Source organism: Leptonychotes weddellii, chromosome 5 (assembly GCF_054177405.1).
Source record: "Leptonychotes weddellii isolate Sample4059 chromosome 5, ASM5417740v2, whole genome shotgun sequence".
NCBI lineage: Eukaryota > Metazoa > Chordata > Mammalia > Carnivora > Phocidae > Leptonychotes > Leptonychotes weddellii.
Genome location: NC_138373.1, coordinates 104,855,332 through 104,868,693, shown reverse-complemented (window position 1 = coordinate 104,868,693; position 13,362 = coordinate 104,855,332). Strand labels below are relative to the sequence as shown.

The window sequence follows — 13,362 nt, the reverse complement described above, 5'->3', positions numbered from 1 at the left end:
CCAGATAAGGTGGGGAACAAGGTGGGGAGGCACAACAGGGGAGGTGACCTGGTGCTAATCTCCCCTGCCATCAGCACTAGGCAAGGGAACAGAAAGAGCAGGGTTCCAGAATCTAAGAGGCAGCGCATTTATTCTGGGCTCTAAGGGAGAGCCCCCTGGTTTCATTCCCACTCATCACGACCAGTGATATGAGAACGGATCTTGGGCCAGCCAAAGCCCCGTGGTCCCTGGCTCCTGGGCCAGTGTCCTTCTCAGCCTGCAGGCAGGCAGTCTGTGTCAGAGGTAGAGATGGCACCTCCAGGGGTACCAGAGCTGAACAGACTCAAGGGCTGGGGGAAGAAGAGCAGGGAGCAAGGACGTGTGTCCGTGAGTCCAGCTGGGGCTTTACTTGCTGCCCGCCATGATCTTGAGGTACTGCAGGGCACGGCGAGCAGCCTCACCACGGGCTGCCTCCCTGGTCGTTGCAGAGCCATGACACACGGTCGCCGGCTGTGTGGACAGCTCCACCAGGCACTGGCAGAGCCCGCTCAGGCTCAGTTCCTCTGGAGACCAAAAGAGAGGACGGAGGCAGGGTTGGGCGGGAAGGCAGCACCGGGACGGGTGCATCCACATCATCGTGCCCTCCCCAACCCCCTTCAGGCCCGTCTGTACTTGCTCTGGCTCAGGCCCCACCATCCCCCGGCCTCCCAACTAGCCATACCAATATCCAGGTAGCTGACATGGAAGGCCTGTTCCTCAGAGAGCTCACTAAGGACACTGCAGCAGGCAGGGCCCAGAGCACCTAAGGCGCCCAAGGAGCAGCTGCGGAGGGACAGGATCTTCTCTCCCACTGAATTTCGCAGAGAATCCCAGGTGCAGCCTGGGCCCCGGTTCCGAAGTCCATCCAGGCGGGAGCCCACACCCTGACAAGATGGGGACAGTGAGAAAGATGCAGCCGTGAGCCGAGACCCAGGCCTTTAACAGACATTCGAGGCCAAGGAGAGAAAAGCCCACAGAATGAATGCTTCGTCCAGCTCGCCTTCCCCTAGTTGGCCCCCTCTAACCACTAGAGTCTGGACCAGGTGTCCAGGCAGCCTTCCTCATTCCAGCAACAGCAGGCCCCACGGCCCCCGCCCGGGGCCAGCTCCCCACAGCACTCACCCGGCAGGCCAAAGCTGAGGCTGACAGGGGGCCCAAGGAACTCTGGGTCTGGTAGGAAAATGGGCAGGAGCTGGCCTGGGATCTGGAGAGGCTCACTCCCGATTGACAGGCCCAAGTCCCCAGTGCCCTGCCTGGCATGGAGGATGGACCACAGGGCCTGGCCCACACAAGCCACTCACAATGGAGAAGTGGTCGTCATCGGGCTCTGCCTCATTCCCATCCCGGGCATCCAGAGGCACCGTGTGCACCCGAAGCAGCATTTTGGCGGCCGCGTTACGCTTTGCCAGCTTTTTGGAAGTGCCGCTGCCTGCGTGTGGGGAGAGGATTGCTGGATTATGATTCCCAACAGGCCCAGTGCTTTCCACCCAGCTCGAACTTGGGTTGAGGGTCCCCCCATGGGATGTCAATTGGAAAGAGGAACTCAGGACCTGCCATGCAGCTAAGAACCTGGTCAGCCAGTGAGGGTGGGGGGCGGCCAGCGCAAGGAAGGAGCTAGGAGTAAGGAGCCGAGCCGGGGATCTCAGCCAGGAGAATGGGGCCATAGCAGAGAGAGGCTAGGAGCTGCCTGTGGCCAGGGCTGGAGTAGCTGTAAGAACTCCCCTCGGCCCAGTTACCAATCTCAATGAAACGCTCCACTCGGCAGGTCATGGTAAACTCTTTGCGGTGGGCTGGCCCAGACTCTTGGGTCACCGTGTACTCAGGCAACCGCCAGCCTTTCTGCACCACCAGCTCCTTGGGAGGGAGAAACACGGGTCCACAAGGCAGAGTGAGAAACGACTCCTCACATCCTCTCCCCCCTACCCTGGGAGCCTCAGATTCCAGGTTAGAGGAGGAATGAAGGGGGCTGGGAAAAGCCCTCAGAACAGGGTAAGAGCCCCACATAACCGTCCCTCACAGCCCCAGGTTCAAGGGAAGACAGGCATGCACAGGAAATGAGGATGGGGGCACACCTGCAGAGCGCCAACAGGATTGCACTCAGACTGCTGAGGGGAGACGGGGGGCTGCACCTCCATGGGGGGGCTCCTGAAGGAACAAGCATCCAGGGCCAAAGCTGATGGGGCTGTCCCTTTTGTGGCTGCCCATGAATCCTAAGCCCTGCTCTGGTGTCCCCACTACCATCTCCCTAGTCCCTGCCAGGCAGGGAGCTGTCTATCCAAACATCCAGGCTGCTTCCTCCCTTTCCCCCCCAAGTGAGGTCTCTTCCAGGGCCCAGGCCCATTGAGATTTTCTGGAAACACAGGATCATCACCTTGCCAGGACAGTGGGAGAGGGGCTGTATATCCAGTCCCTGGAAGTACCTGATGGGAGGCACACACAGGACCATCATGTGACCAACTCAGAAGAAAATGGGGCCTGCAAGACCCTTCAACATGGTCAAACATCATCCCTGTGGCTATTTAAAAATCATAAATTACCTCCTGTCCCAAGAGCTTACCAACTGGTGCAAATTCTTCACTTTCTGGTCCCCAACTATTCCATCCTCTGTTTACTCTCAGACTTCCTCCTGGCCTGACCAGCCTGGGTCCAAGGGCTGGGGGGCCAGGAGCCAGGACCCCCTCCTCCCCCCTTCAGGCAGGCAGGAAATACAAGATACCTGGTTGGAACAGCAGATGGACCCGGAGTGGCAGCCGCTGCAGCAGTAAAAACTGGAATGTCCTCAGGCAGCGAAGAGTCTAGGGGAGAAAAAGAACTTCCCGAGGGGAAGGGGGCCTTTGATTCACACCCATGTTGGGGGTGGGGGGCGTAGAAGGTGGGGACCCAGGTCCTCCTGACCTGCCCACTCCCTAAGAAAACTCCTTCCCACTGGAGCCAAAGACTCAGGGAAGCTTAACCACCAGCTTTTCCTCCTTGGAGCCTTTGCTGCCAAACACTGGATCAAGAAGACTGAGAAAAGGGGAAGGAGGGTCTCTTCCTACCCAGAAACACGGAGGCAACAAATTCCAATGTGAGTGTGGAAGAGGGAAGGGCAACCTGCTAGAGAGAGGAGGCATGTTGGGGTGCAACCCCTCTAGCCTCAGCCTCCACCCCTTTCCCTCCCTAGCCTGGGCCCAAACCACAGCCACAACCCCTTGACAGTCCCCCCAAAGGATCCCTCACAGCAGCAGGGGCCTTGGCAGCATCCTGCTCTGTCCAGAGGAAACTCTCAGGAAGGGGCCAGGTCAAGGTGGCTAAGTGTCACCAGGCCAGGCCTACTGGGCAGAGGAGGTGGCGCAGGGGCCTGGGTTCCTGGCAGGGCCTCTAGGAAGCCTCGGCTGTTCCTCCCTCACCTGCTGTCCTCCAGGGCCGGCTCCAGCATGCTCCCCCCTTTGAGGTGTTTGAGGGCCACCTCAGCTGCCTTGTGCTTGGCTGCCTTCTTGCTGGGGCCCTGACCTGAGAGAGGGGCGTGGGCAATACTGGAGGTCACTGGGAGGACAGAAGAAAAACCAGCATCCCACAGCTTCTCTCCTCATAGCTGGAGGGAGTCAACCAAGCCCCTCTCACCAATTGCCCCTGCCCAAGACTGGAAGCGTTACACTAATTACTGGAAGGGGGGAGCTTTTATCTTCCCCAGAGCTCCCCAAATCAAGCCATGCCAGGCAGAACTGTCCCTGAGCTCAGATATCTTGGGTGGAGATTCTTTCTTTGCCTTACTTTCCTCTGGGAAGCACTTTCTTTTCTCTCAATAAATAGAGATGGCTGGGAAAGTTAGAAAGAGGGTAGGCTCTAGCGTCAAGGCCTGGCTCTGCCACTCCCCCCAGGCACGTGACCTTACACCACTCACTGAATCCCTCTGAGCCTCAGTTCCCTCATATTCACCATGAGGATACTACCATCTACGTCACTGGATTAGACTGTGGTTTAAGGTTAACTAGGAATTTGATCAAACACCTGGAACAGAGCCCAGTGCAGCGGGCACTGACTCCCCCAAATACTTCACTGAGAATTCGGTTTATCTCTTCTTTCTCCTCCAGGATGATGACAATTGCCAGATCACTGTGGCAGTCCTGCTTGCTCCTCTAACTCTCCCAAGTCCTACCCACCTCCTCAAAGTCCCGTTTTCCCAAACCAGTTAGTGGCTTTTCCCCTGAAATCTCTCCTTCCCTCACCGGCCTTGGAGAAAAGGACTGGGAAGAGACTCCAAGAAACAAAGCCAACAGGGCCCTGTGAATGCACACCCCTGCCAGGCTGCCCAAGCCTTCCTCACCGGTGCAGCTGGTGTCGCCAACGGTGACCCGGAAGGTGAAATTAGGCTGGTGGGCTTGGCCCTCGGCTTTGAGAAGGTCGTACACGGGCGTCTTCCCTATTCTGGTCCCATACTCCTGCAGAAGGCTGATCGGGGTCTTGCCCGGGTTGGCCGCCAGCATTTGCTCTATACTGGGGGAGGCGGGGGGCACAGACCCTTATCACACCTCCAACTCTGCACCCACCTGGCCAAGCACTGTCATATCAGACCCAGGCACACTATGGGGGACATAGGGTCCAGGGGACCCCGGACAGTACAGCAGACATTGGCTGGATTCAATGTGGAGTAGAGATTCAGACTGGGAAAGCAGGGTCCACTGCCCCCAGAGCAAGCGGGGAATGCACTGTTCCTGTCTCAGTTAAGAAGGAGGATCCTGTACCCCAGTGCAGTTAGGAAGTGCATGTCCCCTGACACAGTGCAGGCCAGGGACCCGGTACCCACCAAAGGCACTGAACGTCGAGAGCATAAAGCCCAGTGCCCCAAGTGCAGTCTGGGAACCGGGCCAACCCCAAACTATTTAGAGCAGGAGGCAGTAGCCACTGCCGGGATGCATGCCGGGAACCACGGCCCCCTACCCCAGTGCTTGCCGGGAACAACCCTCAGGCCAGGTGCATGCTGGGGCCGCGCCGCTACCTCCTCCGCACCGCGCCACGCTTTTCGCCCGGCAGGGATCGGTACGAAGCGGCTCACCTGGGCAGCCCGCAGCCCGTGGTAGTGCCGGAGCCCTGCTCCTCTTCACTCATTCCCACCTCCGTCCCCGCGGGCGCCACCGTGACTACAGCCTCTACGCGCCCCAATACACCGCCGACGAGCTAGGGCCGGGGCCAAGCCCCGAGTCGCGGCCGGTCGGGCCCGCCGCGGGGCATGCTGGGACATGGAGTCCCCCGCCCACCCGACTCCATGAGTCTCCATCGGGAGGGGAGCTATCCGCCCCACAACCCTCCGCGTGGTTTGCTCTGGCATGCAGCACCGCCTTCAGGGAGGAGCAGAGCCCTCCTCCACTGTCGCTTCCCGAACTGAGGGCCGTTTTGGGGGGTGGGGGGGTTAATAGCGTCCCGCCTCCTTTTTTATGCGTCGCGGCTCCCCGGAGTGGGCATGCGTAGTAGCAGAGTGGAAGCGGCTGGGGGCGGGGCGGTAAGGGCTAATTCGAGCACCCGGTCCTTTGACTCGCAAGAAAACTACAGAACCCAGGAGCTCGCGCGTCATCTTTGTCGCAGCTGGAGGGGCAGGGTCAGGCATGCACAGAAAGCTTCGCGGTATAATTGGTTATTTCCGATTGCGCTTACTTGCTGTCGGCAGATAGCGATTGGTTACATTACCGAGAGGGGCAGGGACAAGGAAAGAGTCAGCCCCCCTTTAGCTCCGCCTCTTTATTGAGGAAATGTTGTGATTGGCCCAGGGACGAGGCGGCTGTCGGATCCTGGCTCTTTGCAGGCTGGGAGGGTGGGCCTTACCTGTACGCGGGAGGAGACTGTTCTTTGCCCCTCAAGCGGTGGAGCAAGGGAAGTCCGTCTCAGGCAGTTGCCCCTCAGCCCTCGGCTTGAACTCCTGCCCCTTTGGCCTTCGTCTCACAGCCCCTGCTTCCTTCCTAGGCTGCCCTTCACTTCCCTTCCCCTTAATTCTGGCCCGCAGCCTGTCTGGTTTCAGTTCTTTTCTAAAGCCTTTTTTAGGATGACCCTAGTTCTGAACCTTTCTGTAGCTGCCCAGGAGACCCCCTCTGGAGCCTGAGAATCAGGCTATAGCGGGACGACAGGATTAGAAGGACTAACGCAAGTCGTGGTCTCATTCCCTCTGCCGTGGGTCTTGGGTGTCTCAGCCGAAGAGACAGCAACAGAGGATTCTGGCCTCTTAAAACGAATCCACTAATCTGGGTGCAGAGCAGAACACATGTTTGGGTCCCAGAGCTCCAGTCCCTCCTCCCCAAAGTCTCACGACCACTGGGTTAAAAGATGTAGGAAAATCTTGTGACCTTGGAGAGAGATCACGAAAATGCCTGGTTCTAATTAATGAGTGTTCCAGAATGGGTCAGGTAGTGGAGGTCCAGGGGAATCTTGTAATGATAATGAGGAACACTGGAGGGGGACGGGGCATTGAGCTGAGTGGATTCCAATTGGGTAGAACGGGAGTGGTGACAATTAGGGGAAGGAAATCTGGCAAGACCGGCATGACAGGGGGAGCAAGGCAAGAGCGCTGGGCGGCAGGGGGGGGGGTCCCATGTTGAGGGGCTTCTGTCTCAGGGTATAGGAGGGAGTTTGTAAGACTGGTCATAGGGGGCTCCTGCGGAATCAGCGTAAGGCCCGAGGTGCGACTGCCACAGGACACCGCTTGCAGGGAGGTGAGGGGCCCCGAAGGGCCAGCGACGAGCCTGGAGCGCGCCGGATGGCAGCAGCAGGCTCCTTTAAGAGGCCGGCGGCTCCAGCGCAGCATCCCCCGCTCAGGGCGTGTCCGTCCCGGGGGGCCAGGGGCGGGGGCCTTGGAAGGAGCGGGAGTTCAAGCCGAGTGGGGACGGGGCTAGGGGTCGGGGGGTGGGGGGAGAAAGCTGGGGCTGACACCCGTGCACCCGGACACCGCACGAGCCTCGCCTGTGACAGCGCCCCGGGTCCGGTCGAGGGCAGCGGGGGGAGGAGAGAAGGAGGAGGAGAAGGAGGAGGAGGCGGGAGCAGCATCCGGAGCCGAGCTGCAGCAGCGCCGCCTTTTGTGCTGCGGCCGCGGAGCCCCTGAGGTGAGAGCCTGGCCGAGTTGGGGGGGTGGGGGGCAGGGATGGGTCCGGGTCCAGGGATCCGGGTACGGAGGGAGGGTCGGGATGCAGATGTGGCGGGGTGGGGTAGGGTGGCGCGGGGATGCTGAGGTTGTGGGGCGGAGGAAACTGGGGACCTGGACCCGACGCCTGTGGGGATGGGAAGGAGGGGAACGGAGCGGAGGGACGCCGCGGCCCAGCTTGGAGATGAAGGGCCTCCAGAGCTGGAAAGGACCGTACGGGGTGGGGGTGGGGGGATGACTGGGGGACAGACTTAAAGGACAGCGGGCAAGAGAACATCCTCCTCTCCTCCCACTCATCTTCCAGAAGGGGGAGAGAGAAGGAGGAGGAAGAGTTTGGGCCCCCTCAGGGAAGGAAAGGAAGGACAGGGCCTGATGTGCCCACCGTCCTCCTCACCACCAGCCCCTCTCCCCTACCCAGCCCGCTGCACCTGAGGATTATGGGCTGAGAGCACCTGTTCCTGGATGCCCAGGTGATGGCCCTCCTCCCCTTCCCTCTGATGCCCCTAATCCCCTCCAGCTGTGGTATTCACCTTCTCCATCCAGCTGTTGCTTCTTCCCCTCCCCCATTCATTTGTGGTTTTCTCCCTCTCTCTCCATCTCCTCTGGCTCCCCTAACCCAATTCCCCAGCCCAGGCCTTTCAGGAACCTCCTCCCTTTCCCCCACACATTTCTCAAACTCCTTGGCTGAAAAATAAGAAAGAATCTGTTTCACACAGTTGTGACTCCTGATAACTATGGCCTTGGCTGAGGGAAGGGAAGAGAAGGGGTCAAAGGCTCTGTACCCAGTGGAAGGAAATTGGTGGGGTGTCCCTTAACATAGAAGGAGGAGTCCCACCTTTGGGGACTTTAACTCCACACCCGCTCCCTCTTGGGAGAAGAGTGGGTGGGTGGCTCTCAACCAAGAAAGCATGTGCCTGAGGTCTCTCCCCCACCCAGAGTCCTCTCAGCCACAACCAGTGCCTCCCTCCAAATGACATTTCCCTTCCAACTCGCAGGATGGACTTGGTGGCCCTGGGAGCTCTGATTGTCAGCCCAAGGGTAACACCAAGGGAAGGCAAGCACAAGGGATTCTGGAAGGAAAGGGCTCAAGCGCTCCCTGGCCTTCCTGTCTAGACAGCAAAGTTTCCTAGAGCTTCATCAGGGCCTGCTCTCTCCCATCTCACACTTCAGGGTGGCCAAAAGTGCTTGCCTTCTCGAGCCTGCCACTCACCCATTCTCCCAGTGGGAACTGAGGTGATGCTGGGGAGACCAAAGGTGTGATACCCCAACTCCAGCCCCCATGAACCACAACTAAATACCCATCCCCGAATTAAACCCAGTTATGGGCAGAGGAGGCAAGAAGTTTAAGTAAGGACTGGCTTTGGACGTCCTGTGTGTCCCTACAGCTAAGGATGGCAGGACCCCTCTCAAAACCAACGGCTGGTTCCCCATCCTTCTCCTGGAGGTGATAATGTGGCCATCTGGCTTTGCCAAGAAGAGGACCCTAAATCCTAGTACCCACCACCCCAGACTCACCCAGTGGCATCTCACATGCAGTCCCCCCCAACACCCCCCGCCTGGCCTGGGGAGGAGGAAGGGACTAGGAGTCCCTCCTGGGGCAGAAGGAGGATACCGTGGAGACGGGCCAGCAGGTGACACGTGGGCTTCATGAGAGGTTGGCCACAGCGACTGGTCTCTCTGTCTCATTTGCTTCTAGAAGGACCAGGGTCATCTTTGTGTTGGGGGAAGGTGATGAGGCAGGGACACTATGGCAGAGGAGCCTAAGGATCACCCAGGACAAAGAGCCCTTGGCCTTGGGTTTCTTCTTTCTTTGCTCTCCTTTTTCCCCTTGTGTTTGCCCACCTCCCTTTCCACCTGTACCCTCTCTACTGCAGACAAGGAAAAGGGGAAGAAGGGAGGGGAATCATATTTATAAAAGAAACCCTGCTCCTGCTTGTTAGGCACTTTCAGCATGGTTCGTGTTTCTAGGGAGCTTCCTGTGTGCCAGGTCCCGGGCCAGGAACTTTACTGGGATTATCTCACTAGTGTTACAACAAGACTAAGAGTTGAGGAGTGTTCTCATCATCTCTGTCTTAGGGATGAGGAAACGGAAACTTAAAGAAGTAACCTGTTCAAAGTCAGAAAAGCAGTTTGGGGGAAGAGCTTAGGTCTTGAACCCAGGCCCGTCTGATCCAGAGCCACCGTGTTCTAGACTGTACAACCACTGTATGACAGGGGTACCTCAGTTCCAGTTCAGAAAGAAGAGACAGGTTTGTTCAGGAGTCTCTTACTCCAGGTTGCCTGCCTTGTCAGGAGCAGAGACAGGACATCAACCAAGCCTCTCTGATTCCCAGGCTACCCACTCACCCACTGTCCCAAGCCAGGTGACAGGAACGGATGGGCACGCTAATTTTTATTTCCTCATTTTCAGTTCAAAATTGATTTATTATTATTTTAAAAGCAATTCAAAGTTATTACTGAAATATTAGAAAATATAGATAAGCCACAGGAAAAAAATAAAAATACCCACAATTCCACCTATCTAGAAACTGTTACACTTTGGTATCTGTCTTTCCAGATCTTTTTATATTTTTATTTCTTTATGATTTTTTGTCTTCCACATCTTTTTATTTATTTATTTATTTATTTAAAGATTTTATTTATTTATTTGAGAGAGAGCACATGAGAGGGGGGAGGGTCAGAGGGAGAAGCAGACTCCCCGCCGAGCAGGGAGCCCGATGCGGGACCCGATCCAGGGACTCCAGGATCATGACCTGAGCGGAAGGCAGTCGCTTAACCAACTGAGCCACCCAGGCGCCCCTTCCACATCTTTTTAAATGCACATCCACCTCAGGAACTATTTGCTTAATTGTGCTGAATTTCTTTCAGGTCCACCTGAGGGCCTTAGTAGGAGGGATGCTGTGGCCCTTCATACCTTGCTCCTACCCCCTCCTTTCCCTTCCCTTTCATTCTGACCTTAAAGGGTAGGGCTGAGGGATGACCCTGGGCCATGTTGGCCAGGGGGTGAGTATGTAGTGCAGGCCTTCTCCCTTAGTCCAGAGGAGGTGGAATGGTAGGATCTGCAGAGGAAGGACTGAGGGTCTCGAAGCAAAGAGAGTAGTGACTAGGGACTCCAGCGCCCCACTGCCACTGTGACCTGGTTTCCCTGGAACCCGAGACTGAGAAATGTCCTGTGGAAGTAGAAGGTCAGAGACCCAGTCTTCCTTTTTCTGGTCAGACAGAAGAGATGGCCTCTCCAGAATCCACAAAGACAGACCTGGTGTCCAGCCAACCAGGAGGACAGAGCCAGGAGCCAGCCATTGTGCTCACGGCATTCCCCACATCATCTTAACCGTCCCCACCCCAGAAGGTAGGCTTGGGAGACTTGGAGGGGTAACATTCTTTAACTCGTGGCAAAACAGCTCTCTCCAAATCCAAAGTTTTGCTTTTTCCCTAATTAGCATCACCCCCTGTCACTGCCCAGCTGATGGGAAGAAGAGGTGGTGGTGGTGAGGGGGGTCTCAGGGCTTGACCTGTATGAGGTGGGGGGGGCTGGATTTACGGGTGATCTCCAGTTTACCCCAAGTTCTCAGGGGAAGACATTTCCCCCTGATGAAGGCACTGAGAAAGCTGTAGTGCTTTCCATCTGAGAAGAATCCTGTGTCCAAAAAGAAAAACAGCTACAGCCAGTGGCCAGGAGGCAAGGTCAGGAGGGGTCACGGTCCTTTGTCCTGTCAGGATCTCAAAGCCTGTAGAGGTGGAACTAGCATCCCCCCAGAATTTTGGGTTTCCTTTCCCTGTGAAGACTTTCCTTGCCACCATCACTCAAGAGAAAAGGGCAATCTTCCTTTTTCCTGAGTGCAAACTGAGGTCCAGGACAGTGGTGAGTGCTCAGTGTGAGAACCCACAATTTAGACAGATGGCCTGGCCTCTCAGCTGAGCCCCCACGACTGCCAGACATGCAACTCGGCCTTGAGATCCTGCTGTTAGAACAGGACAGTAGGAGAAAGAATTCAGAGGGTTCCCTTGCCATAAGCTTCCAGCACCTCAGGCAGGAGAACCCAGGAGGAGGAATAAACAGGGGGACCTCCCTGCCCCCACTCCACCACAGGCTCCTGAAGGGGCACTCTGGGAATCACCAGCAGAGAATCAGGTAGCTGAAACCGAGTTAGGACCTCCCAGGATGTCCAGAGAGCCTCTTTCCCTGGCAGATGTATAGTTTAGGGACCACGCTGTCCCCTCACCCAATCTGGAATTCTGCACAGTAAGCACTTGGTAAATATGGTTGACAGAATGATGGAGATATCCACCCCCTCCTGTCACATCTCTGCCCTTCCTCCATGTTCTGCATAATTGATGGCCAGGGAGACAGTTCCCCTCCCCCAGGGTGACCGAATGTCTAGGCCAGGGGCTCCTAGCATGATATGCCCCCAAAGCCCCGGCGCCAGGGCCCAGCTGGGGGGCAGTGGGACACAGCTGGCAGGTCAGAGATAAAGGAAACTGAGAGGGGCTGTGTGTTGGGAGAGGAATCTCCAGTTGACTGTAGCTCCCTGGGGCCTGGCTTTCCCTGACTCCCTCAGGTCAATCTGGAGGAGCTGTATTAGCCTAAGAACAGGATGGGGGTGGCCTGAGGAGCCTGGCTAGATTCCCTCCCTTTCCCCAGATCACATCTCCTACTTCTTCAGGTACTCCCACTGCCCTAAAAGACAAACAGGTGAAATGGCTTCTCTCCCTGTCTCCCTAGTTGCTAGCCCTGGATACCAGCGAGGCCTCTGGGGAAGCCTGGTGAACTGGAGAGAGGCTTGGCGGCAAGTGCCTGAGCATGTCACCCTCTCTCTGCCTAAAACTCCTAGTTGCCAAACACCACATGAGGACTGAGAACTTCCTTTAAAAATCCAGGTGTTGTGCCTAGTCAAGGCTCAGCTTCTAAATAGGAAAGAACTGGGAAGGGCACAGATGTTCTCCGCGTTTTCCGGTTCTTTCTCCGCTACTTTCTCTGTTTCCTCTCTGCTTTTCAAATTCAGGTGTTCCATCCATCCTTTTCCCATTTGATTCTCCCTGCTCTTTACTGTTTCCGTCTCTGAATCTCTCCGCTGCGCCCCCCCTTCACCCCCTCCGCTTTCTGGGTGTGCCTGTCGCCCTTTCTGTGTCCGTCTCCCTATCTCCCCATCTCCTGCTTTCTCTGTGGCACTGCTGCCCCAAGGCCAACCCAAGTCCCCTCTCTCCAACACCTATCGCTCTCCCTCCGCTCGGTGCCCGGGCCCAAGATTTGTCTGCATGAGGGGTCGAGGGAGGTATGCGAAGGCGGGCAGCACACAGGCGGCCGGATGAAGGGGCAGGGGGTCCACGCCGGCGACCCCCGCAGCCATCCCGGCCACCAGCGCCTGGGCCAGCCCGGGTCAGGGGCGGGGCTCAGGTGCAGCCCCGCCCCCGCCGCTCACGTGACTCTGGGCTAATCTTGTCCTGGTGACTTCACACGCCGCCTCGGGCCCAGTCGTCATGGTTACGCCGCAGCGCCCAGCGCTTCCCCCAACTCGCTGAGTCCCCTCCCCTTCCCCACCCGGACCCCTCCTTCCGCAGCCGGGCCCCCGCCCCGGTTCCAGCCACGCGCCCCGCGCCACGTGACGGCCGGGAAGGAGGTCGGGAAGGGGGAGGGGGCGCTGGGGCCGTAACCCCTTCCTCCCCGCCTCGAAGGGCCCTTGCTGGGGCTTCCCGCGGGACCCGCGGACGGCCCGATCCAGCCTGCCCTCCTGGCCGGCCAGCCCGGCGGGAGCGCCCGCGAGGCCCGGCTTGGGGGCGCAGGCGAAAGCCCTAGGATCCTGCAGAGTAAATTCTTTGCCTGTGTTTGTCATTGGCCTTACGGTGTACATCCAATCCCTCCACGGCGCCGATATCTCGTAGGCTATGTTGAGGATTCAGAGGCTGGATCTGACTGTGACTTAAGCTTTCTGAGCCTCAGTTTCCTCAAGAATATAAAGGGACCGACGGTAACAGCTCCTTCCCTGGGTGGTGGTGAAGAGCCAAGGAGCTACTGCGTCCGTAGTGTAGGGGCGGCCTTTAAGACGACCGTCCTGCCTGCGCGCGCGTGCTGTGCGAAGCCTGGGATCCCTGCGGGAGCGTCGGAGTCTCAGGGAGTGCAGGCTGTCAGAGGGGCCGGACGCCTGAGCACACGGTGCCTCCAGGATAATGGGAGCCATGACGGAGGAGGTACAGGGGGCCGTGCCAGCCCACAAGGGACATTCAGCTCAGAGCGGGGGGCG

At 57.7% G+C, this 13,362-nt stretch overlaps 2 protein-coding genes across 9 annotated transcripts in view; one reads left to right on the top strand and one right to left on the bottom strand.

Moving 5' to 3' along the window:
- Nucleotides 1-103: 103 nt before the first annotated feature.
- TARBP2 (TARBP2 subunit of RISC loading complex) lies at nucleotides 104-5,286 on the bottom strand. 4 transcript variants are annotated; one of them, XM_031019797.2, is made up of 10 exons: nucleotides 5,054-5,283; nucleotides 4,325-4,494; nucleotides 3,408-3,510; nucleotides 2,735-2,830; nucleotides 2,091-2,163; nucleotides 1,755-1,872; nucleotides 1,320-1,447; nucleotides 1,141-1,188; nucleotides 701-902; nucleotides 104-542 (listed from the first exon to the last, which is right to left on the bottom strand). In XM_031019797.2, the coding sequence occupies exons 1-10, from the start codon at nucleotides 5,104-5,106 to the stop codon at nucleotides 385-387; spliced, it is 1,149 nt and encodes a 382-aa protein (XP_030875657.1). In that variant the 5' UTR covers nucleotides 5,107-5,283; the 3' UTR covers nucleotides 104-384. The 4 variants fall into 4 exon arrangements, with proteins under 4 accessions (XP_030875657.1, XP_030875663.1, XP_030875675.1 ...); XM_031019803.2 differs by lacking the exon at nucleotides 5,054-5,283 and adding an exon at nucleotides 4,805-4,936; XM_031019815.2 differs by lacking the exon at nucleotides 3,408-3,510 and having other exon boundaries at nucleotides 2,735-2,813; nucleotides 5,054-5,286.
- A 1,607-nt stretch (nucleotides 5,287-6,893) lies between these two features.
- Nucleotides 6,894-13,362, top strand: part of MAP3K12 (mitogen-activated protein kinase kinase kinase 12) — a 15,649-nt gene continuing 9,180 nt past the window's right edge. The window contains exons 1-3 of one of the 5 annotated variants that reach the window (XM_081821773.1): nucleotides 6,894-7,085; nucleotides 10,341-10,472; nucleotides 11,847-12,001. The gene's annotated coding sequence lies outside the window, so the exon portion shown is untranslated. The other 4 variants (XM_031019723.2, XM_006728685.3, XM_081821774.1 and 1 more) reach the window with 4 other exon arrangements.